Source organism: Uloborus diversus, chromosome 7, assembly GCF_026930045.1.
Source record: "Uloborus diversus isolate 005 chromosome 7, Udiv.v.3.1, whole genome shotgun sequence".
NCBI lineage: Eukaryota > Metazoa > Arthropoda > Arachnida > Araneae > Uloboridae > Uloborus > Uloborus diversus.
Genome location: NC_072737.1, coordinates 79,975,823 through 80,001,383, shown reverse-complemented (window position 1 = coordinate 80,001,383; position 25,561 = coordinate 79,975,823). Strand labels below are relative to the sequence as shown.

The 25,561-nt window shown below is 34.5% G+C and overlaps 2 protein-coding genes across 2 annotated transcripts in view; both read right to left on the bottom strand.

The window, feature by feature from the left end:
• LOC129226321 (uncharacterized) overlaps nt 1-25,561 on the bottom strand; it is a gene marked incomplete in the record, with an annotated part of 56,993 nt that overhangs the window by 28,516 nt on the left and 2,916 nt on the right.
• Nucleotides 380-21,529, bottom strand: LOC129226322 (fasciclin-2-like). The gene is made up of 4 exons (XM_054860924.1): nt 21,405-21,529; nt 13,113-13,289; nt 3,348-3,583; nt 380-677 (listed from the first exon to the last, which is right to left on the bottom strand). The coding sequence occupies exons 1-4, from the start codon at nt 21,457-21,459 to the stop codon at nt 495-497; spliced, it is 651 nt and encodes a 216-aa protein (XP_054716899.1). The 5' UTR covers nt 21,460-21,529; the 3' UTR covers nt 380-494.

Below are 25,561 nucleotides of genomic sequence, written 5' to 3'. Positions count from 1 at the left end.
AGACTAACATCCGGTTTACAGGCGGAAATGAACGCATCTATTAGTTTTCAGAGATGCTAGCTTTTGAAGATTAGCCTCTAAATTTAGCAGAGTAACATTGAAATTACCATAGCACGCGCATCAAGTTTTTACGTTTCGCCCTCATTCACATAGACTCGCCTTTAACGGGAGGTTGGCCAATTCGATACCAACCGAGGGCATACAGTATCTGACGTGTTACAACGAACACCTATTCCTATCACTACTGTTTAAGAAAGTAATTTATGTTTATCATCCCTGTGCTATAAAGTCATTTTTATGGAAATATTATGTAAGCGTTTCCGCTACCAAGGAAAAAAACGACTATGACGAAAAAGCTAAATTTTAGTTTGTTCAGGATATTTATTTACAGTGTTTCTCAAATGTAGTTCACATGAATAGCATATATCAGAAACGCAAGCATCTGCTGAGTTTTTCCCCTTGCATTTTCATGAATGACTTCTGATGGGTGTGATTCAAGGATGTACTTTGAGATAGTAAGGCTCTCCATAGCCTGATGCGGTATGTGCTCGTAAACGTATTTCATAATATGATCCTTTTTCCAATGATGTAATGGTGAATCTAGATTCGCTGCAACTAGGAATTTCGACCACTATTGCACAGTCTTTCTTTTGCCAGGTATGCCCTTGATTAATAACCTGAAAAGGAGAAAACCAATTAAGCCGACACACAAGTCATAAAAGTAAACATCGTTTCAATAAAAATAATTTGTAAAATAACAGCAAATCGGGCAAAGCAGGGTTGTCTACCCATTTTTGGTACCTTTTCCGGTAGACAACCTTGATTTAGTGCTCTATTTACAGCTCTTACTCTTCATTTATGAAAACAATTTTTGGAAACTCGATGAGGGTAAATTACTCATTTTTGGGCACTTTTTAGCCAGTGGCAACCCTTATTAGCTTACACGTGATAGGAAGGCAAAAGCGTTTCGTTTACAACTTTCACTCTTTATTTATGACTAGTGATACCCGCACGGCTTTGCCCGTAATAGAAAAATCAAAAGGTCTTTTGGTTCGCCTGTATATTTACAAATAATGTATGGTGAATTTTCTCGCCAGTTGGCTTGTACCAATCTTATGGTTCCACGTTATGATAATTTCGTATCTGGCCAATTGGCTTTTGCCAATGTTACGGTTCCACGTTATGATAATTTCGTAATTTACTCGTCCATCTTATATTTTTTTTCTTAAAATTGGGATAGAAAAAGAACCACATCGAATTTTCGAAAAATCGCTTCGAGGTGCACACCCCCATGCTACATACTAACTTTGTGCCAAATTTCATGAAAATCGGCCGAACGGTTTAGGCGCTATGCGCGTCACAGACATCCTACAGACATCTTCCGGACAGAGAGACTTTCAGCTTTATTATTAGTAAAGATAACAATTTTTAGAAACTCTATGAGGGTAAATTACTCATTTTGGGGCACTTTTTAGCCTCTGGCAACCCTGCTTAGGGATTGGAAAAAGGCAGACAACCATGCTTTAGCGTTTTAACAGCTTTTACTCTACATTCACGATAACAGTTTCCAGAAACTCGGTGAGGGGTAAATGATCTAATCTTTGGGCACCTTTTAGCCCCTGACAACCCTGATTAGGGATCCAAAAAAGGTAGGCAACCTTATTTAAGCGTTTTATTTCCATATTTCACTCTTCATTCATGATAACAATTTTCGAAAATTCGATGAGGATAAATTACTCATTTTTAGGCAGCTTTCACCCTTTGCAATCCTGATTAGTTCACGCGAAAGAGGTAGAAATTCTTACTTTCGTGTTTTATTTACAACTTTTATTCTTCATCTATGGTAACAGTTTTTGGAAACTTGACGAGGTTAGGTTAAACCTTAGTGGGGTGTTAGACTATAGTTGTTATACTAAGGGCACCCAAAATTAAAATATTGGGAGGGAGGGAATTCTTAATTTACTGACTGAAGCTCCGATTTTTACAGAGTGGTAAAAAAAAGAATACAAAAGTGCATGGCTGCGTCTAATGTGAAGAAACATTAGGCATCATTAAAAAAAAAAAAAAAAAAGCAATACAGTCCCCAAGTTTCCGAATACAAATTTGTTTTTCGTGGTCAATTCACTGAAATCCCGTGTTTCTCCCTATGGGATGCCTTTGAGTTATACTTGTTAAATTATAAGCGAATGGAAATGACTTAAGTACTTTAAACACCACACACATTAACTTAAAATATTTTCCCTGCTTAATGGTATATCTTAATGTATGCAAACTAAGCAATGATTATGTATGTGTGTCTGATTTTTCAAATAAAAACTCTAGGTAACTCCAAATTCGGCAGGAAGGTATTTTGTTACCCGGCAAAGTAAGAGGTGAAATTGACGGGCATGCACATTTTTTTTCAAAACTCAGGCAATTGGGTAAAAATAATTATATTTCACTCACAGTGACGTCCAGTTTTAAAATTCAATAAGGCTCAATCACTAAATCCAAAAAAATAAAGAAAGAAAGAAAGAAAGAAAGAAAAAAGTGTGTATGGGGGGGGGGGGAGGCAGTGAAAGTTCCGAACAAGTGTAAAATTACGAAATGTAACTCACAAAGAATTTATGTAGTGTGTGATAAGAAACATTTCTTGGGAATTCCTGTCCTGGATTGTTTTCTGAAATCTTTTTATCGGTTTTTTTTTTTTTTTAAATAAATAAATATTAAGTGAAGTGACTTCCGAACGTTTTCACATGGTGCAGAAAAAATACGGAAAAGGAAAATATAGCTTATAAATGAGTAAAAAAACTTATTTGACGAATGAATAAGCGAGGGTTAAGTTTTATGAAAGGCGAAGATTTTCGGCTTTAGTACAATTACAACGGGAAGAAAAAAAAAGTTCAGGCAAAAAAAAAGTAATTTTCTGTCGCTGCAGATCTCTAGTCTGGAGGTCATCCTTGTTTAGGAAAGGATTGAGTTATTATTGTGTCCACTCTTTTCTTCTACTTATAGGCGGTGGAGAAGCCAAACACCCCCACAAAAGTGTTGAGGGGTGCTCGAGCACCGCAGCTCCCCCGGAGTCGGTGCCCCTGCTTCAGTATTGTTGCAGACATTTCTCAGCGGAAGAAAATGAAACGAGCAAGGAGTTAGATAGCTTTAGGAGGGCTATTGAGCTGAACTAGGGACTGATTAAGTGAAGTGACCAGCCAAACTGGTATCATAGTTTCTTGTTGGTCATCACTTTCGCATTTGCATTTAGTTGCATAATTTATCTTTTGAGTCATATGTAAATCTGTCAGAAACTGATATTTTGATGTTACATAAGTTATTTTTCTCTAGCATTTGAAAATAAAAACAAATCTTACTGAGTAATAAGATAATTCGTGTTTGTCGATAGTTTTTCGGCTGTTGTCGTCTGTTCTCAGAGACCATTCAACTTTTAGAGAACCATCGCTTAAACCACCGACTATAAACACCGGTTTTTCAGGAAGAGTTGTAAATATGTAAGGTCTTGACCAGTGACCAGGTACGTTTAATGCAAACCGGAAGTCATATTCACTGCTGGCCATTAAATTCTTCACTTCATATGGACCTGAGCCTTCTGGAAAAGTGAATAGATAAAATACAAAGTTCAGTGACTCACATATATATTATGATTCAAATTGCATTATATCACCGTAAGTATTGGGACACTTTCAAAAATTCACATTTTTTCGGATTTCTCGAGCAATAAGATAGTAATTGTTCTGTATCTTTTGTCACATAAAAAACATTATATTTATTTAAAAAAAAAAGAGTAATTTCGTTCGCAGGCTTTTGGCTCACAACACGCAGAGTTTTCCATCGAACCTTAAGAAACGTTCAGAAAGTTGACAGCATACAAGAGAATTGCAATACTAAAATTTGAAGCTAAATGATTGAAAACTTGACAAAATATGAACGTTTAAAGCTATGAATTTTTCACTGCGTATGCACGTAAAATAGAAACCTATAATTTTTATAATTTAAATCCCAAGTGGATCCCCTAACTCATTATGAATTTCCAGATCAATATCTTAAAAACTTAGAAAATTATCAGCGATCTAATGACCCTAATTTCAACAATTATTGAATAGGTGACGAATCAAGAAGGATCGTTCGCAAATAATCTGTTTTTATTGTGGATCACATTAAACGATTGCAGAAAAGTTGCAAATATCCGAATAACCTTTCACGATTCGTCGCCTATCCAGGAATCATTGAAATTCGGTTCAATAGATCGCCGATATCTTTTTAGAATTGATACTTTTTGACCTTTATTTTGATTATGAGTTTGGAGATCTATGTGGGTTTTAAATTATGAACGTTATAAATTGCTATGCTCTGCGCACGTGCAGTGCAAATATAACTGCTTTAAGCGTTCATATTTTATCACATTTTCAATAATATAATTTCCAATTTTAGTATTACGTTTCTCACGAAAATATATATAAAAAAAAATCCCGCAGAGAAAGTAAACGTATTTCTGAAATTTATAGCATATTCCCACCTAGTTTTGATAAGGATGATCATCATTACTTTTTTTTCTTTTTTTGTTTTCTCAATTTGTTGTTAATCCCTGAAGGGCATGAGTGATTTCATTTTTATTGGGAAATAATGGCTGAAATAGCTTTTATCAGTCACAAATATTACAGAATAATTGGTCTCTTATTTCTGGAGAAATTCGCAAAAATTGGAATTTTTGAAAGTGTCCCAATATTTTCGGTGTTGTAGTGTACATGTGGCTAGTATGACAGACACAGGCACATTTGAACAGCTGCTATTTTTTCGTTGAACGAGAAATTACTTTAGGGCTCCTTTACTTTTCTCTTTGCTCTAAAAATTTCTGTACATGAGTCTTCACCACTAGTAGAGGTGGTCTCACATCCTAATGGTAAATGCTTGAAATTAAACACCTTTTTTACCACGAGTTTGGGAAGTTATTGTTTACATTGCTTTTTCAAAGCTGATTGTGTTTTTCCTGTGCTATTTTGAGTGGCAGTTCCTATCTAGTCAACAGCTTGTTAACATTTCATTACATTTCAATAAATTATTTTCATTCTTTGACCATTTTCTTTTTTATGCTTTATATTTTTAAATAGAGCAGTAGGTGAATGTAGGGCAAAGTGAATTGGTTAAGATGACCGAATTTTTGCTAAGTGAACAAATTTGAAATTTGTTTCGAAAATTACAGTACAAAAAGAAAGAACATTGTATTTTATTCTAAAACTTGCGTTGAAACAGTGTTTTTATTTTTGGCAGTAAATTTGAGTATCCAAAAATAAATAAATAAATAAATAAATAAATAAATAAAAGTGGACATTTCTCACTTTTTTTATGGGGCAAAGTGAAAAATAAAATATTTTTGTTATGAAATATTTTTTATTCAATTATAAAACATATTTTTGATCAAAAGAATCAGTAAATCAAAGGTCGAATGAATAAATGAAAAGATAATGATTTAATAAAAGAATAATTGAATGAATCAATTAATATATGAAGAAAAATTGATGATAAATTAAAAGAATAAATGAATAACAAAGTAAGTGAATGAATGAATGAATAAATAAATGAATTATAAAATGAATGAATGTAAATGAATTAATAAATGAAAACGTAAGTGATATGTATTAATTGAGTGAGTAAATTTAGCAAACTATTTCACTTTGCCCCATCCACTTTGCCCCGCATGTACTTGACCAACTGTACAATTTATTTAAAATAGAGTTAAGCTTAATATAAACTAAATTACTATTGCAATGAATGTTAGGAGGTCTCAATTAATATTTTAAATGTTAATAACAAGAACTTTTTCCTTTTATATTAAAAAAATAATTTTTGACATTCAACAAAATATTACAATTATAGTATAATTTTTTTTAGTTGCTTGTATTTATCAAATGCTTTAACCTTCGGCGGTATTTTTGCCCTGACTGAAATAGACTACATAATGGTACTACCAAAGACCATATAGCTTCGCATAAGACTGGACACTCCCGTAGAGATCAATGCTTTCGCGTTTTCTCCCACTTCAATGAAAGTCGTTGAGCACATAAAAAAAACTTCACAGGCGTGTTGGCGATTGAATTTTGGAGGAAAAAATGTTTTATACTGTGTGCAGCGATTAATCGCCAAGTTCAGCCACTGTGCGTCGTGCGCCGTGTGCCGTGTTTGAATCAGTTCTTCTCCCCTCCCTCTGGCGAAGGGTGGGCATTTAAGCCTCAGAGAGGGTCATTAAGAAAAAATGAAAGCAAATAAATAAGCAAAAGGAACACAGAAGTGTGTTGTATCAATAACAGACTGTTTACGAAGATGCAAAGATCTTTCTCATTTCTTTTTTTGCTGTTTTATTTATTTTTATTTTCCTTTTTTACTGCCTATTTATTTTTATTTAATTCATTGACTTTGTATTTATTTACTTTGTGAAGCGAATGCAGAGATGTATTTTCATTTTTGTCACAATTTTTTAACTTATAAATTTTATAATTTCTCTATTCACATTATAATTTTTATTTTTTTCATGTCAACAAATCTTGTATTACATTACAATTAAGTTCAAGATGTCAAACTAGCAGAAAGAAAAAGATGAAAATATAATGTATTTAAGTTAAGGAAAAAGTGTTTGAACACAACGTGGGCTTATAATCTGCCGACGGTTAGAAAAGGGTTATGATCCCCATGACTCTCCCCTCGTATCCCCCTGTTTAATACCGAATATTGATCGCGTCAGGGCCGGATTTAGAAGAGGGAAGGCGGGGCAACTGCCCCGGGGCCTCCACAGCAAAGGGGCCCCCACAATAAAATTTTTACAAAATATCCTTTTTTTTTTTTGGTATTTCTACAAAGAATGATTGCACAAGATAATATTATTATGGATATATCAGAAAGGGGGGGGGGTCCACTCCTTCGTTGTCCCGGGGCCTCCACACTTCCAAATCCGGCCCTGGATCGCGTGAATAACAAATAATTTAAAAATAGAATGGCTAAGTATTTTGTATTCAGTTCAGATAAAATTATCGACGAAACTAAAGTATTATTAATGCATATTTTTTAATTTTTCGCTAATATTTTAGGTATTTTGAAGAGTATTTGCTGTTAATGATTTTTTTAATGCACATTACACGACTCTATTCATAAGCTTCTTGTACTTACTATTAAGGAATCGTGTTCTATCACGTGTTTTATCCTTCCAGCTGGTTTCCAAGAGTAGCAGGAAAACAATGTTTTAAATGGGGTGGTTTCCTTCAGTCAAAAATACTACTTTGCAGCACATTTTTCCAAGATGATTTTTTGTGACTGATGTGTTGCTATTTTTTTAATATCGGATTCAGTAGTTTGGAAGTTCCTCTGCTATTCCACCACATGGGATTTCAATTCGACACAGGCTCTTAACTTGACAATGTTCTTATGGGATGAGAACACCTAAGAAGTTTTTTTGTGAAGGAAGTAAATTAGTGTGGTCGACGATAAGAGTTTATAGATTCTTTTGTGTGAAGCCCAGGGTAGGAAAAACTCTTCTGCCCCTGCTTCTGCGCTGTCTTCGGCTGCGAAGGAGAAAGGACAATAATAGGAGATAACAAAGAAAAATTGGTGACAATGAGGCAGATAAGCAAAGCTGTGGACAAACGCGGGAAGATTTCACGCAAACGGCTACTGCACTTTGAAATACTGATTTACACCCTGAAGATGAACTCAAGCCTTTGAAATTTGAATGCAAGGCAGTTCGGTATGGAGTTAATGTTAGCAAGCGTAAGTATAGAATTATGAAAATAGTTTTGAAAGTCTTGTGATTAAAAAGAAAAAAAAAAAAAGTAGGTTTCATCCACAATTACGGGGTTGCGTGACATGAAATTTTTCAAAATGTTAACTGAAATTTTAAACTTAAAAATATGTTTTTCCAAATTAGATTTATCAACAAATTAATTAACATTTACGCAATTCATGTACATACGTGTGCGTGTGTTTTCCTTTCAAATTTCACGAAATCGTAATTCTAAGCGAAGGAAATTTTTCAAATTGAAGTCGTAAAGTGCGAAAAATGCCAAAGCAAGCCATCTTTTGTAACAAAGTATAGAAATTCGAAACACTCTTCCTGGCATTCATTTGAATTTTGAGGTCTTGAATTCAAATTACGGCCGCGATAAAAACCATTAGTAGAAACAAGAAATCCAATGAGCAGGGTCTCAAACTAACCCCCACACTCCCTTAGTTCTATTTTTACTATTTTTTCTAAAAAAAAGGCTATGAAATAGTTTTAAAAAATCAAAATTTTTTTGGGAATAACGTTTTGAAATGTCCATCCCGTTCGCTGTTGCGCCCCTGGAGAGAGTTACTCCGGCCAATCCCTATTTACGCCACTGTTTACAAAGATTACTTTCACAAATTTCTCAAATGTAAACTATATTATTATACACAGGTATACCATTATTATATCAGGAAACCCATAATTTATGGAGCCGTCTCATATTTTGGCGCCCGGGATGATCCCCCCGCTTGCTCTCCTCTTCGCTGCACTATTTTGCAGAAGTTGATAAGGTTTAAAAAACTTCTCAGTCATCGACTACATTACTTAAAATTTTTTATCTCGCAAGATTTCCCTTCAATTTTCACTGTGAAGTGGGCGACAAATTCGTTAGATTGAATGAATTTACAATTATTTTTTAAATTCTCACTCCTGTTAATTTTGTACTAGGGAGCTCCACTCCCTGCTCGTTTTGTTCGCCAACCTCCGCTCGCCACTTGTGGCGCGTAACGATTGGTAATTTTAATGCTTACTCCTTGGTGTCCTCGGGACATACAGGGTTCATGATATTCTCAAGACTGGATGTTGAAAGCAGGGCCGATCGTAGCAGGTGTGCAGAGTGTGCGCCGCACAAGGGCGGCCAATGCAAGGGGCGGGCGCAGGCCGCATCATATAGTCCTTATAATCAAGCAAAATTCCTCAAGAATTTTTCACAATATAACTTTTAATAAGTAGATTAAATATGCTGATTTTTAAATGTTCAACTGTTAAAGTATGTGTCGATTTCCCGACAGCATAGCATAGTTTAAGAAAAATTGAATGTTAGGGAACATTGTGTTGGTTCACTGTCCATTAATATCTACTCTTAACACACATGCTTCATTTGGTTGCAAAGTTTGTGACAGAACCGGTAATTAGGCATGGATACAGGGGAGGGGAAAGGCCTCCTTCTGAAGAATGAAATGTTGCCGTCTAAAAGGAGCACCTAGGGCGGTCACTAATGTTTACCCCCCAAGCTTTTATAGACCTGAACAATGAAGACATATTTTATTTATTAAAAAAAAAGCTATACTGTTTAGATACTCTCGCAAGCATTTCAAGCAACAAACTATGTAACAAACTCTGTTTTAATAATCGTGGATGCGTGGAGAGAAAGTGGAAAATTACGACTCCCTTGAGAGTAACATATATGAATGACGAACTAAAATGTTGTACTTTTCCCCCTTTACGACAATTTTTCTGATTAAAATCTTGAATGAACTGCCCGGTTTCAGATCAGGTAGGAGGACAGGGCCCTTTCCCCGGGAAGCAAATTTAAATGTAGCTCCAAAACGAAGATCCTAAAGGATGTCATGACCTCCTTGACGAAACTAATGAAGGCTTAAAATTGCGTTTCTAGGACTTTACTTTCGGAAAATTTCGCTGGTTGAACCATCGATCTTAAGGACCCAATTAAGTCTCTGATTCACCTCTTCCACCTTAACTTAATCAAACGTAGCCTGAAAATGTTGGCTCCAAAATCCAAAACGTGTTTTCAGACGACAGCCCTTCCCATCATCAAACGTCATATAAAATTGCTTTGGCATTTTTCGAAATTTTTGTAGTGGAGGATCCCGAAATCCATTCGCAAATATTACTACCAAAGACAGTCTCAATTAGCGTCTTAGAGAAGCCCTTAATACCACCCCCTCTCACTTAACGTATTGAAAAACAAACTAAAATTGCGTTTTTCAAACATCAGTTTCAAGAACTTTTGGAGAAAGACCCCGGATCCCCCTTTTCTCCAACGCAATCACTATACCTGAAAATTTCGTTTTTAGACGGTTTCGTGGAGCCACAGCTTCCTGCCTAAACTAGCCTGAAATTGACTTCAGGTTCAAAAACACAGTTCGTGAAGGCACACTGAACCCCTGACCGTTGTTAGTTAGTCCCATTGTTATCAAACAATGCTTAAAGTACGATTTTGGGACTTATATTTTTAAAGAATTCCGGAGGAGAACTGCCAGGCTTATGTAACTTTTTACGGCGCTGGGGCATATCCATCAATCGTCGAGGTGAGGTGGACAAAAGTCTATAGTTATATTTTTCAGAGATTAATACTGAAAAATATCCGAAAGATCCGTAGAAGCTTCCAAGTTTTGTTAACGTCACCAAAGATAATATAAAATTGCGATTTTAGAAATATCCGCTTAAGAGCTTCAAAATCCTTCCTTCCCAAAAATAGCCTATAATGGATTTCAGTTCCGAAAAATAATTTGGTTCGGAATATTTTCATGTTTCCCCTATTCTTTTCAAATCTAGCCAAAAACGGGTTTTTGAAAAAATAGTGCCGAGAAATTACCGGATGATAGCCGCCAGATCCCCTATACCGTCACCAAAGACGACCTAAATTTACGTTTTAAACTTATATTTCGAAATCTTTCGATGGGAGACGATTGAATCTCCCTCCCTCTTGCAATGTCAACAAAGGTAACCCAAAATTGCGGGTTTAAAATTTCAGTTTCGGAGACTTTTCGGGAAGAACGCCGATCCTTTCTAAGCTACGGTCTTAAAACATAGCTTCAATTTGATTTCAATTTTGAAAGAATTTTAGGAAAGAACTGCAACATTACTTTTACCTAAAGTCTCGAAAAAGTTCCTAAAATTGCGATATTTGACGTCAATTTCGAAAATATCTCCATGCACCTTGAATATACTTGACTCTTTTGTCTTTGAAACCAAACACAACTAAAGATTAACTAAAAATATTTTTCATACACCAATTTCCATAATTTTCTTGGAGCAATCCTCTTTCCCTGAACCCTTGACACCTCCCCCCACGCTTCCCCTTCCTCCGACCCTTCTCTGATGTCACCGAAGAAAGACTATAAAATGCATTTTTACGGCTAGTAAATTTTGGTATTTATTACTTTCTTCAAAGATATAAATAGTACCTAAGGAGTTTCTTACTATAAAAAAAATTCTTCCTTTTTATAAGATCATTCTTCTGTCCCCCCCCCCCTTTTTTTAAATTCGAACTTGGCTTAGAAAAAATTTAAAGAAAGATTTATATAGACGTTAAAGATTAGTCAAAATATGCAAATTACTCTTGAGGGGCGGCACACTAGGTCTTTGCACTCGGGCGGCCGACACCCTAGGATCGGCCCTGGTTGAAAGCCCAAAGCGGAATGGCTTTCTCTGGATGTTCGATATCCAACGAGACCAGTTTCGACCTGAGACATTCCTAATCCAGAGGAGATTGGGTTAAAAGACACACAGACAAATGCGTGTTTACCTAAAAATTTATTTCTCGTTAAAAAAAAAAAAAATGTCTACAAAACTGATTCATTTTAAATCTTAATGTAACTTTCTTGAATTTTTAGATCTCTTCTATTTCAATTAATTTTTCTTTTACTTTGTATATTAATTGGGTTAAAAAAAACGAACTAAAAGTCAAATAAATACTTATGTGCAAAAAGTAAAATGAGAAATAACAACGCCAAATAGCACACTTTGCAGATTACTGCAGATACGTGTTTCGGCGTTACAAATGAATGTCCTTTTCAATGCAAAAGAAATGAGCTTATGTTTGAAAAAACATCGGAGAAATGGTTAGGTTTCTTTTGTCGGGTGTCTTTTCAACCAAAAGCTCATTTCTTTTGCATTGAGAAAGCCGTCCATTGTAACGCCGAAACACGAGTCTGCAGTAATCTGCAATTCAGTCTGTTTGACGTGGTTATTTAATTTTCACAAACAAATGGGGTGGTTTCCTTCAGTCAAAAGTAGTACTTGTAGTCACTGAAATCGATAGAATAAGCAAAAACTATAACTTGGACCCAGAAAATACTTTCATTTTCCCAACACTTATTTTTTAATTATTTTTTTTAAATGTCCGATTTTTCAAACAAGGCGTGGTTTTAATGGCGTCACAAATGATGCAGTTTGCCGCATCTTTCACAACGTTTCCACGTTGTGATAATCAAGAAGCGAATTAAAATTGCGCTCTATGCTTGCCATCAACCATATCGTTGCCAATACACGTGAGTAAAGATTTTTGTTTAAAATATATTTTGATATTTGATCTATTACTGCATCTTTTTTTTTGGCACAGTTTGATTTGATCAAGAAGAAAAAATTTGAACTTAAAATTAAAACATTCTTAGTAGTTCACAACATCATTTTTTTTCTTTTCTTTTTTTTTTTTTTTTTTTTTTTTTTTGTTTGTTCGCAAAAACTTAAAGCATTAATAAGAAAAAGCGTTGGAATTAAAGGGGCGTGTAGAAAAATTATTTTGTTTAGTTTTAGTTTTTGACAGCCCACTCCAAACGTATTTGTACTTTAGACTTTCTATGGCATTATGAAGAACACATCGCCGCTTAATCAGCGTCCCGTTAAATAGATTTTCAAAAGAATGGGAAGAGGATGTAAATTGAGTTTCAAGATTCCGTAGATAACATCTGGAATCAATTAGGTTTTGTTATCATTGTCGCGGGAACTGAAACCGGTGGTTAGTATCCCCGTCCTTTCTCCCCACTTTTTCTAAGAATTCTTAGTGTTGTAACCTTTACGCCAATTCCAAGAATCTCCAGTTCAACTTGGCGGCTATAGCTCTGAATGTCAGTTTTTTTCAAGCACCAGTTTTCATTCTACTTACGCTTGTTTTCCTTGCCATGCGTAAAAACCGGTCGTCGAGTGTCCAATCTTCACTAGTTCTATTATCTTTGGTACTACATAGTTAAAATAATACCAGATAGGTATTATTTTAACTATGTAGTACCATTATCCTCCACCAGAGCTCCACCAGATAGGTGGAGCTAAAAGCAGAGTAAATAGTTCACCATTTCACTTTGCCCCATGTTCCCCTACTAATATTTGCTTTATTTTCGCTCACCAAATTTCCAATGAAGCTTCACTTCGAAAAAGGACCGAACGTCGCGGTACTTCACAAATATCATATCAACTTTTCCGATGGTGTGAATTTTGAAGAAAATGCTGTTGTTTTTTACATCATCTGCCTCCACTTTTATAATTTCTGGAGTAACAGCACCAGGGTCACTTTCCGAATTTTCTAGAAAAGAAATATTCATCTAGTTAACATAAAGTTAGATAAAAACAATCTGTTGATTTAGGACATTGGTTCCCAACCGGTGGTTCGAAAACCCCTGGGGGTTCGCAACTGGTATAAAATGGGTTCGCGAAAATAATATTGTAAAGGCGGAATTATTGCGTGCTTGCTGAGCGTTTTGTATTATTCGTTTTTTTCTTAGTCCATCCAGCCCTCGCCAAAAGATTTTTTAAGTCCTCAAAGGTCACTAGAAGAGAACAAGTTGTAATAGCCCGTCTTCCTATTGATTATACTAGATTTACTCATAGACATTTGCTTTTGACATTTCTTGTGTCAGAAAAGAAAAAAAAAACTTTTTGAATTTTTTATATAATAAATGAGAAAGGATAAATGCAGAAGCTAAAATGCTGAACTTATGTAAAACTGGTAGATATTTGAGACAAACTTAGAGCTTTTTTCCCCCCCATAACTATCCCATTAAGAGTTTCAAAAAAGTTGACTGAATATCAACAAAGAACAATCACTGGGTTTGTTTTCGTTGGAAAAGTTTCGAAGTTATTTCCTAGCTATTATTTTAGGAAGTGGAAATATTTGTGCTTCTATTATTTTGCACTAGCTTATTACCCGGCGTTGCTCGGGTGCTTCTCAATGCAGCATATCATTTAGATAATTAAATGGATGAATTCTATCTAAATGACAGTAAAAAGCTGCATTCACACCACTCTAGGCTCAAATTTTCAAAACAGAAAGTTGAGCATTTGCAGGAAAAATAGCATCCGGTAAAAACAAAAAAGCAATGAGACATGTTATCGGGGTTCTGTCAACGATATTCTTTGGTTCTGCCGTGTCCACTGGCGCGTTGTCTGCGGTTGAATCAGCCAATGTCTTAATGCAGAGACAAATGATTGTTTTGCATATCTTGTGGGACAACCTTTTGCGTGTGCTTCGAATACGAAAACCGTTGTGCTGCCTTTGACGGTTTTGTATACCTCAAGACATTAAAGCATGCTACAGTACTCTTCACATTTTATTCTGGAAAAAAAAAAATCTTGGAGTGTTTTCCTAGAAAGAGTCGTTAATAAATTCAATGGTTTTTATCAGTTACAAATATATGCAAAATACGCAACCGTTACAATATTTTCAGATATGAAAATCATCCTCAATGGCCCAAAAGCTAAACAGATAGTCCACTGTACAGAAAATAAGGAATTCGGTCATTGTTATTAATAGCCGTAAACATTTCGTTTTACGGATAATTGGCGGTGTTTTTACTTTCAAGGTTTCACGTGTTAGGTAGACTCATTTTATAATTTTTTGTAAGTGTTCAGGAATGTAAGCACATTCCGTAGGAAACGTTCACTTAGTATAAATAACTTCACAAAATGTGTCTGTTTGCCCTTTCCGTGGCGATTTAGTAGCATGCCATGGAGTAATATTAGATAAGTGTAAATTGCATAAAAAGACGTACGTCAACTACATTTTATATCCTATATTTATGTCAAATTACTATTTTCGTAGGTAAAAATGACAGTTAGATAATATTGGTGTCATGCAACGATTCAAAATTTGTCTAGATTAAAATTTTATTTCAAATTTTTAAAACCTCACACTTGCCGCAAATGTTGTACATGATAACTCAAACTGATGCAGGTAGTAAGATCACTTATTTAAGTTTGCTGCTCTGAAGTATTCCTTTGAGAATATCGAAATTTTAATTTGAAGAGGCACAGTCGTCATTAGGGGTAGGAATGGTTCCACTGAATAATAGTTGTTATAGAAACAGTTACAGTAATTATTTTAAGATACATAAAGCATTGAAAATGGAGTACGTGGACGCGAACTTATGGAACGAACTATAGAAAACCCGTCAATTGAACTGCCTTATAGAAAAAGAAATAGGCGTGCACATTTTGGTCACTATCCGCGTCGTTTTTTTTTTTTTTTTAAATTATTTGCAGGCCAAGGAATTAAAAGAAAGAAAAAAACCCGTCTTGTTTCTACTTACAACTGTGTAATAGACAATTCTTTTGTTTATGTTTTACAAAAGATTGTTGCACATTCTGTTCCCCATATCAGCAGCTTCAAAACGAAGGAAATGTATTTCCACGTTTAGAAACGTAATCCAAGTACTAAAAAGTTAAATTATTCAAAATTTTCTAATTCTTAAATTTAATTCAAATCTTGCTCCTAAATACAATTCTTAGTCCCCCTTCCAGCAGCAAAATGAAATACATTTTTGAATGAACCCAACCTTAAGCATGCAACATAAAATTATCTACACGGGAAATAGGTAAATTTCACATGCATTTAAAGTACTTAATCGCCTACCCTTCCGACTTATTGATCGTGATACAGAACTTACGTGATACAAATACGTGAGATACAAATTGTTTCACTTTATTCCTCCACTGTGGACAGAGTTGCTTCTATAACACTGATACGTATCCATTTTTATCTTACAGCATTTTTACTTCCTTTTACAAAAAAGGAAGTATTGTATTCGCGAAAAAATTTTCACTCAAAAATCGCCCTTAATTTCCATTTTGCTCACCCCCAAATGAATGTTGAGTTTTTTTTTCTATTCGACCACATGCGGAAAAGTGCCTAAGAATGTATAGACACGCGAAATATCCATTTTGACCATCACCGAGGTAATTACAACGACTTTTCTCGTGACGTCTGTATGTATGTGCGTATGTGCGTATGTGCGTATGTGCGTATGTATCTCGCATAACTCAAAAATGGTATGTCCTAGAAAGTTGAAATTTGGTACATAGACTCGTAGTGGGGTCTAGTTGTGCACCTCCTATTTTGGTTGCATTCGGGTGTTTCTAAAGGGGTCTTTTGCACCTTTTTGGGGGGAAATCATTGTTAATTTCGATGCAAACTCAAGTGGTGTTATAATTTGGCGGTCACTTGGCGATATATCGCCAGTCTTTTGGTTGCCAAGTTTTGTCGCCAACTTGGCGAAAAATTTGGCGATTTTTTTTTTTTTAAATCTGCTTTCAATGTGGCCATTGCTAGTGATATTTAAAGAGTAAGAGAGAGAATCCCATTAAAATTGCAATAATAGGGAAATAGCATTAAATTGGTGTAAAAGGAAGTCATGTGATGCACACATCAGCTCGTTTCAATGACGGTTGAATTACTTAGTGGTAGTTACACACAGTTATATTTTTCGATTGTTTACAATAAAAGTTATCGAACTGAGAGTCTTACAACTGGAAATGTAGCTTTGCTCAACTAATTTCACGATGAAGTCTAAAACGAAAAAATTTTATAATGTGGCGTAATATTTCATCATGCCCATTTCAGTAGCAATCTCTTCGTGTCAAAAGTTGCCTCATATCCGCTAACTGGTTTAAAATTATTGCTAGTCAGCGAAGATGCTTCAGGTGTACTATTGCTTCGAGCGTTAAAGTAATATAAAATTTTAAACGATTAAGAAATTTGTTTACGTAAAAAATGGAGACATTTTATGCATTTTAAAAGTTTAAATGTAGATTAATATTTCTTTACATTTTTAAAACTTTAAACTTTTACCCTTCTAAAACTATGAATTCCGCCGCATTAAATTTTCGTGTGGTTTCGAGTCTAAAGGTGCACAGTCTTTTACTCTACCACACATTTGCAATCCTAGTATGATAGTTTATGTACATGTAATGAACCCCATGACTATCCCCCTCGCCCTTGAAAGATAAATTAAATCTGCGCTACTATGCACAAAAATGATTATTTTGCAATTCATTAGCCATAATTAGTATTTTTACCCCTGGTCTCTGATAACCTGGAGCGATTTCTGTGAAACTTAGGTCAACTGAATTAGGTAAATCATGGAATAGTATAAATAACATATACATATTGATTTGCTTAAGGATAATACATACTAAATTATATTTCCGATACAGTGATGTCGTTTCAATATAAATTAAGTATTATAACTGTTGAAGATTGTACTTCGATAATACCTATCTCATTTTGTTGTTTTCTGTACTGTTTATGTATAGAAAATACAGATCAAAATTTCGTTTACTGTTACGGTATTATTACTTGAAAACTAATTAGCGAAATGCGCAAGCAAATTGAAGAAGAAACACCGATGGTGATTTCAATGCATCCCTGTGTTTTAGTAGGGTGCATTTTAAGAACTACTGAAAGACTGCATTTCCTTTTCGTTCGGCTTTCTTGCCAAACATGCTATACGTTTGTCGCTATTCGACATTAACAGCCATTGTTGAGAATACTTTTTGTATTGATTGCATTTAAAATATCTCCTGGTGGTTATATGTTGTTAGCCATTTTCATTTGCTTTGAACCAAGGTTCACAAATTTAATGATTAAAGTCAATCTTTGAAGAAACTTCATCTAGGGCAGTTTTTTACGGGCTTTTCATTTAGACTTAATTTATAACTATACAAAAATTAGTTCGTGCTGAAAAGAGCAATTTTATGACTCAAAATTTGAAATTAGACCTCTTTGGGTGTTTTTAAAATTCCAAAAACCCGCCTATATGAATTCCTGAGCAACAATTTACCTTTGTGCCAAATTTGGAAGAAATCCGACAAAAACTGTGGATTTGTATAAGGAACATACACACATACCCACAAACATACATCCATTTATATATATATATAGATTATCTTTTTTGTTCTCGTTATGAACAATTAAGCAATATTGTTTAAAAAAATCTTCCAAACTTGATTATGTGTGGGGCTTTTTTCTTGTTACTTATTACTTAATTGACTAGGGGTTCGCCAGCTTCTCTTGGATTTCGTTCGGAAGGAGTTCGTAAGGGAAAAAGGTTGGGAACAGCTGATTTAGGAAAACCATCACTAAGAGACTAATATTTATTTATTCTTAGTCACTCTTAAAACGCAATGCAAAAAAATTAAGAAATAAGTAAGGAAATACCATGCAATTTCAAATCTTGGCAGGCTCTTTTAACAGCATGAAATTGAATTTTCTTTGACTTTTTCTTTTTTTTTTTTTTCCTGACGAATATTTTCGAATATCCCAAGGGATTTTTTTTTTATATTTTCGTTTGACAGGTAGGATAGCTAATCAATCGGAGTTCGCTTCGCTCGCTAAAAGCTGGATTACGGTGGCGTGGTCACTTGGGGAGTTTGGCTAGAAACAATAGAATTGCGGAATTATTTTACATTTCAAAAATACTATTTAATGTCACTTTTGTTTATTTAAGAAACATTTTAAATTGCAGAAAAAACCAGCTACACTCGCTAAAGTTCAGGGTTACGGTAGCGCAGTTCCTTGGCGCGTTAAGCGATGAACTATACAGTTGAAGGATTATTTTGAGTTTTATGCTACTATAAATCTAACTTAAGATTTTGGCGAATAGTTTTAAATTCCAAAGAAACTTTAGTAGGTTTATTGAAAAGGTGTGCACGCATTTTAATGAAAGAAAAATGATCATTTCACATCAGAGGGGCTGGGTGAGGGGGAGGGGGGAGACGGGGCGTGGAATTTTTTTCTTTATTCAACGGAATTCTTTTTAATTCTTAGCACGGGCATCGCCGTACAGATACTGCTACTATTAAATAACAGAATTTAGCATGATATTCAACAACACTCATGTCCAAAATTAAGGTCACAAACATAAAATTTGCGATACTGAAAACTGTGTACTATGTTGCCACGAAATTTGGCACAGAGGTACTATATTACAATGGGAGAAAGAACATGTAAACATAACAACATGAAAAAGATTTTAATTGGGAATTTTGAAACATGGGTATAAAGAAGTGTTAAATTATAAATCAGAGAAAAAGCATTTATCTCAGGGAAAGCCTGTCTAATATGGAGTGCTGTACAAGCTTCACAACGAGCTTTCAGACTGTTCAGGTGGACGTTCATAAATGTTTGGGGCAACAAAGCCCATTCTTCGAAAGTGCAGCTTTGAACCCTTGAAGGGTATTAGGAGGGGGTTATGCGATGAAAAGGCTCTTCCTAGACCATCTTAAACATGTTCAATAGAACCGAGATCAGAAGACCTCAACATGTTTGTGACCTTAATTTGCGAAATGAGTGTATTTTGGGCATAGTTTTTAACCGACTTCAAAAAGGAGGCGGTTATCAGTTCATACCGTATGTATGTTTTTTTTTGTTTGTCCACTCATAGCGTCTCACCTAGTGAACCGATTTTGATGATTATTTTTTTAATGGATAGAGGATGCTCAACTTAGGTCCCATTACTTTGTTTGACCATATTTGTTCTTTAAAAAAAAGTTATGGGCAAAAAACAGTAAATTTCCCTATTAAATGATTGAAATGATACTAGCGAAGTTCGCACTTTTCATCCGTGGATAATGGTGGCTCAGTGGTAGAATTCTCGTCTCCCACACGAGCAACCCGGGTTCAACTCCCGACTAAGACAAAGTGAATTTTACTAAAATTTCGTTTCTACTGTTTCCCGTATTTTCTCGAATGTTCTATTAATTTCTGTATCTTTTCAAGTCTGGAAAGTTCCAGCACTTTTTCAAGTTATATGTAACGTTCATTCGTGGTTCTGAATAAAGATCTCGAGTTGAGACTAACGAGTATTCGCTTCATTTGGCTTTCACATTGTCTTCGCTATCTTCATCTACGCGACAGTATGAAACTCATTGTTATAAAAGTTTGGTGCCATATGACTGTAACATTAATAGTAATTGTAATGATAATTTTGAATAAAAGCTTTTCTAAAGCAATACAGTGATATAGAGTCTTATTTCTTACTAGGTAACTTCTTACTTTTACTGAAATATCTACATTTACACAAAAAAGAATGAAATAAAAAAATTTTGAAAAAAAAAAATAGAACCGACTTCAAAATTGCTCTAAAAAGTGAAAAATAATTTTATTCTTTAAACACCATCGATAATACTTTTAAACATAATTTTTGAAGTTGGCGCAAAAACAAAAAGTAAAATCCATTGTAACCATGCTTCGTTCATATTTTTATCAAAAAATCATCCAAAGTTAGGAACGAAACATTTATATCGTTTCTAAAATATGCTGTCATCAATGCGTAATGCATGTGGTAGTGAAGAAACTGGACCTGGTAAAATTTATACTTGTAGTTGAGTTATGGCTGTGAATGATTTTATCGATCGTTTTTGCGCCAACTTCAAAAATTATGTTTAAAAGTATTATCGATGGTGTTTAAAGAATAAAATTATTTTTCACTTTTTAGAGCAATTTTGAAGTCGGTTCTATTTTTTTTTTTTCAAAATTTTTTTATTAATACCTTTAATTTACAACCTATTGAAATGTGTTTTCTTCATTTATCCTTGTGATAAGCCTTTAGGTAAGCCAAAGAAGTAATTATGATTTTAATAAATAAACTACGCGTATTATTAAATATTTCTTAAAATTAATGGGTAATACCAAATACTTTTGCATGCAGTCAGTTACTTTGCAATAACGTAACAGTTACATGTAACATATTAGTGTTTCATGAAATGCATGCAGTGCCGATTATTGGATTATTTGCTGATGCTTAATCGCATTAAAGAAGCACTTTTTAACAACAGCCTAATCTGCCTATTTTGCGAAACATTCAGTTCATTCAAATTTTAACCTAAAAATAACTTTTTAACAACAGCTTAATCTGCCAATTTTGCAAAACATTCAGTTCATTCAAATTTAAACCTAAAAATAACTCAATTTGACCGGTTTTCACTGACTTGGAGAAGATATTTCTCAGTCAGTCAAATTTCATTTTAAAAAACAATAAAAATAGATAATTGTAATAACTCAGCATTAAGAACTAAGTACGTGGTGTACTTATACACCTTTAACGTACCTGACGGACTCCCCCCCCCCCTTTTACTTGAAATTCCTTCGCGTTTAGAATTGCCACTCACGATTAGAACTAGTGACTAATCAGAGTTCCTTATTTATTTGTTTTTAAACTGAAATGTAACGAGATGCACTCCAATTACTAATTTATCTTTTACAAAAAAATTTGTACAACCAAACAAACAAAATTAACCCTTAAAAAAGTTTGTTTTTTCACTACACTCACAATATTTTTTAAATTACAGAAAATAATTTTTACAGCAGTTCTCAATTCTTACGCATTGTCCACGCTTGAGTATTTTAGAATATTTAATAATTTACCTGAAAGTGCTTTGTTGCTCCCAAATAAAAGTGCAGCAAGTAAAAACAACATCATTATTGCTTTGCACAGTGAGAACTCCTAAAGTTCACCCATTAGAAAAGAATTACTACCCTACATCCACGAAAATGTGATCGAATTTGATTGGAGTTACTGAATAAGAGATAATTTTCAAGTGTTTACTTTTCATTATTGTATCAAGATTAAGATAATAGAAGTAAATCTTATTCGTGATATATTTAAACACATTGCATATTACTGAAATCAGGCCCGGGCTTTCAGTACTGAAATGCTATGAAGGATGTATCTAATTATTTCTATACGCGGATTTTTTATTTATTTATTTATTTATTATTTTATTTAAGAGTGACGTACTGCACAGTAAAAACAATTCAGTAACGTTTCTTGAAAATTTTGCGCAGCTGATGTGGCCAATTTCTTCCAGTAACATATCTCTCCAAAAAAGGGAACTTCGTCCGCTAAAAGTCGGTAATCTTCCTGAAATTATCCTTGGACGCTTCAGAACAACTTAAATGGGTTTTAAGTGATAGCTTGGTACCTTCCTGATTTACCAGGAAAGATGCTAAAGCATGTTGCAACCAGGGCCAACGATAAGAGACAGAATTGCAAGGAAATACCAAGTTTCTCCCTTGCCTGAAATTCTTGCAAAGCTACAGAATCCAGAGATTTATTCACTTTCATTGAGAGTTTAGTCAGTATGGAAGGGCCGCAATCGATTTGAAGCCGATACACTTGATAAATACGTTTAGTTAATCTTTAAAGTGGAGGCTAAAATATTTTTCGTGACAGTGAGAAGTCTGCAATCGTACATTTAGAAGTAACCCAGGGAAGTTTTTGACAAAAATACTTAATTTTCGCAGGAAATTGGTTAAAACCTGTGAAATCCCGAAACGTCAACGGAAATAATCAGTGGCATTTCGGAATTTTTTACACTGTATAAATCAAAATCAACATTAATAAACCTATACCACACACACAAAAAAAAAAAAGAAGTAAAGGTACAATTCGACTATATTTCACTATAGTAGTAAGACAAAAGAGAGCGGGAGAGGCATTTTGTTGCTTACAGATCTTAGCAGAAGCCTTGCAAAAGTTTTAAATCTTTTCTTACTTAAAAAGCAGAATGATATTTTTTTTTAATTTAAAATTTAAGAAATAGCATTTCAAATGCGTTTATTAGGCATAATTTATTTTAAAGATTTTTTAAACTTAATTAAACCATTAAAATAAGAGGGGGGGGGGGAACAGACGAAATTTTATTTTGCAGTGAAAATATTTCAATCTATTCATCTTTGAATTTTAGTTTATTCTCGAGTTCAATCATATTTAGAATCGTTTGGTGAACCTTGAGGTGTGCTTTGAATTCCGGTTTTCTAAAAACAATTCTCATAGCTCTCTTAATGCTTATAGAAACTTCAAACAAATTCCATCGTAAGCAGAAAAGTCCAAGCTTTCGAATGACCTAAGATATGCGAGAAATATTTCTCCCCCATATAGTCAAATTTATGTGAAAAATGAACTAAAATAGGGATAGAAAAAGAACGAAGTCAAATTTTCGAAAAAACGTTTCTAGGAATACAACCTTATGCTACAAACTAATCTTGTGCCGTTTTGCATGAAAATCGTCCGAACGGTTTAGCGTTATGCGTGTCACAGAGATCCAGATATCCAAACTTTCAGCCTTATTAATAGTAGAGAATAATTTTGACTGTTTTCGTAAACGTTTTATTTTTTTTTATTACGATGTATTAAAGGCACCTTTAATGCCTTTATTCATTTTTTTAACGGGAAAGTAGGTTACAAAAAGTTTGGCTTAGCGGTGTTTATTTGTTGGGGGTCAATTTGGGGTACTTTTACTTCATTTTTATGGATTTTTTTTTAGTGTGTAAGAGTGTGCTTTTTCTAAAAATTTTATTTTTTTTCCCGACTTTTCGGTTTGTCCTTCTCATTTTTGCCTTATCCCCTTCGCTTCTTTTTTTTTTTCTTTCTCACTTTTTTTTTCCTCTTTCTTCGGATAGATTTCATCACTGGTTTTAATTTCTGCCATTTGGCCTGACATTTCTTCCTCCATCGTCAATCATTAAATTTGGCACAACATTCAAAACGATCCTTTGAGTATTGCATTTTGAGTATTGCTCACAGCGATTTTTCGCTTTTGTTCTCCTTTTAATTACTTTTCAGCGGCATTTTCATCACAGCAGAGGCGTATCTAGCAAGGTTGACACCCGGGGTGGTAATTTTTGGAGTCACCCTCCCCCCCCCTTACAAAAGCAAAAGAAAAATATTTAAATTTTTATTTAAAAACATGAAATTTTCGTGTAACTTTCAGGAAGCAACCACATTTGCGTTACAACGAAATTTTAAGTGAGCTAGTGTACAAAACAAATAAATTAAAATGGGGGTAAAAAGAGACAAATTTTCGGGGGTCCTCCAAATTTTCAAATTTGTAGTCCTAAAAATATATTTCAGCTTCATATTTTCCAAAAACTTGCATCTCCACTTTGGGTGTCACCCCCCAGACGGGTGACACCCGGGGCGGACTGCCCCCTCCCCCCGAAACTCAATTTTGAAAGAAAAACGACATTTTAGTCTAAAAGTAAGTAGAAAATACATTTGTGTTTGCCTACAAGAAAAACGTCATTCGGGTCGAAATGAGGGACAAAAGCGTTTGACGGAGACACATTCGGCTCAATTTCTTCTACGAGCAGTATAGTAATCATACTAATGAAAAAAATGAAATATTTCCTAAATCTCTTCTTTGCAACGAGAAATTTTTGTGAAAAATACAGGGACTGACAACCCAGTTATGACATCCAGAGACTGCAGTTTCGTTATGTTATGGAGTCATCATCTGGTGCAGAAGTAACCGAGCTGGAAGCATATCTCGTCTCATTGAAGTTATAGGGTCATCAAACTGATTTCCTTCAGTCAAAAGTGGTACTTTTAGTCACTGAAATTGATAGAAAACGTTAAAAAAAAATTGTAATTTGAATTTTGACCTTTTGAATTCAAATTATGTTTTTCGCAATCACGTGTGTGTGTATGTAGGCGTGTCTGTTTTTGTGTGTGTGTGTGGGGGGGTATGTGTATTTGTGTCTGTGTGCAGGTATGAGTGTGAGGGTAGTTGTGTGTAGGTGGGTGTATGTGTAGGTATCTGTATGTATGTGTACGTGTCTGTATATATATGCGAGTGTGTATGTGTTTGTGTGTGTATGGTGTGTGTTGTGTGTATGTGTTTGTGTGTGTATGGTGTGTGTTGTGTGTATATGTTTGTGTGGTGTGTACATGCGTGTATGCATGCGTGTAAGTGTAGGATATTGACGCAACCCGGAGACGGTTTTCGCTAGAGGAGCAGCATCGTGAGGCGGCCTGTCGACGATGATGCTGCAGAGGGTGCTGGCGGGAATATCACCACTGAATATTTAAAAAGGAACATTAACTTGAAAGTGTATATTCTGGTACAATCTCCCGAATCTCATATTTCATCATGAATCGTCGTAGCAGCAACAATGACAAAAATACTCAAAATGGCGCAGTTGCTATCATTAGACCGATAGGTGTTTGCAGGAATGGTCCACCTGACGAAGTTGTATATTCATGGAAACTCACAAATATTATTCTGATTTCAGCACAATTTTCATTTTTAATTACTCAATTTTTGTTAAATATGAAAATAATAAAAGAATGTTTCTTAATACTTTATGGAAACTCCCTTATACTAAAAAGCTTTTGCAACTGATTCAATATTTTTTTTATACATTAATTTTAACACAGTTCCAAATACTTTTGCTGTTCCCGAAAAGGTCAAAAATGAGCGAAATAGTCGTACAGAATTATATGGAAAACAAAAATAATTTTGCTGCTAATGAGAAGCAACCTATTGGAAGTTTGGGAGATATATCCTCCGAAATGGAAAAATAGTTATTGTATCATGTTTTGAAACTGGAAGAGATGTTATTTGAAATGACTTTCAAAGATTTTTTGTCAACAGGTATTTCAAGTGACTGAAAGAAATAATGTATCCCACAGAATTAATAACGAAGAAAAGGCCTGCCGGGAAAAAATAGAGCTCAAATTTCATGCGACGACACCCTAAATTAAATCTCAGACAACCCAAGAATACTTGAACAACTCGAGT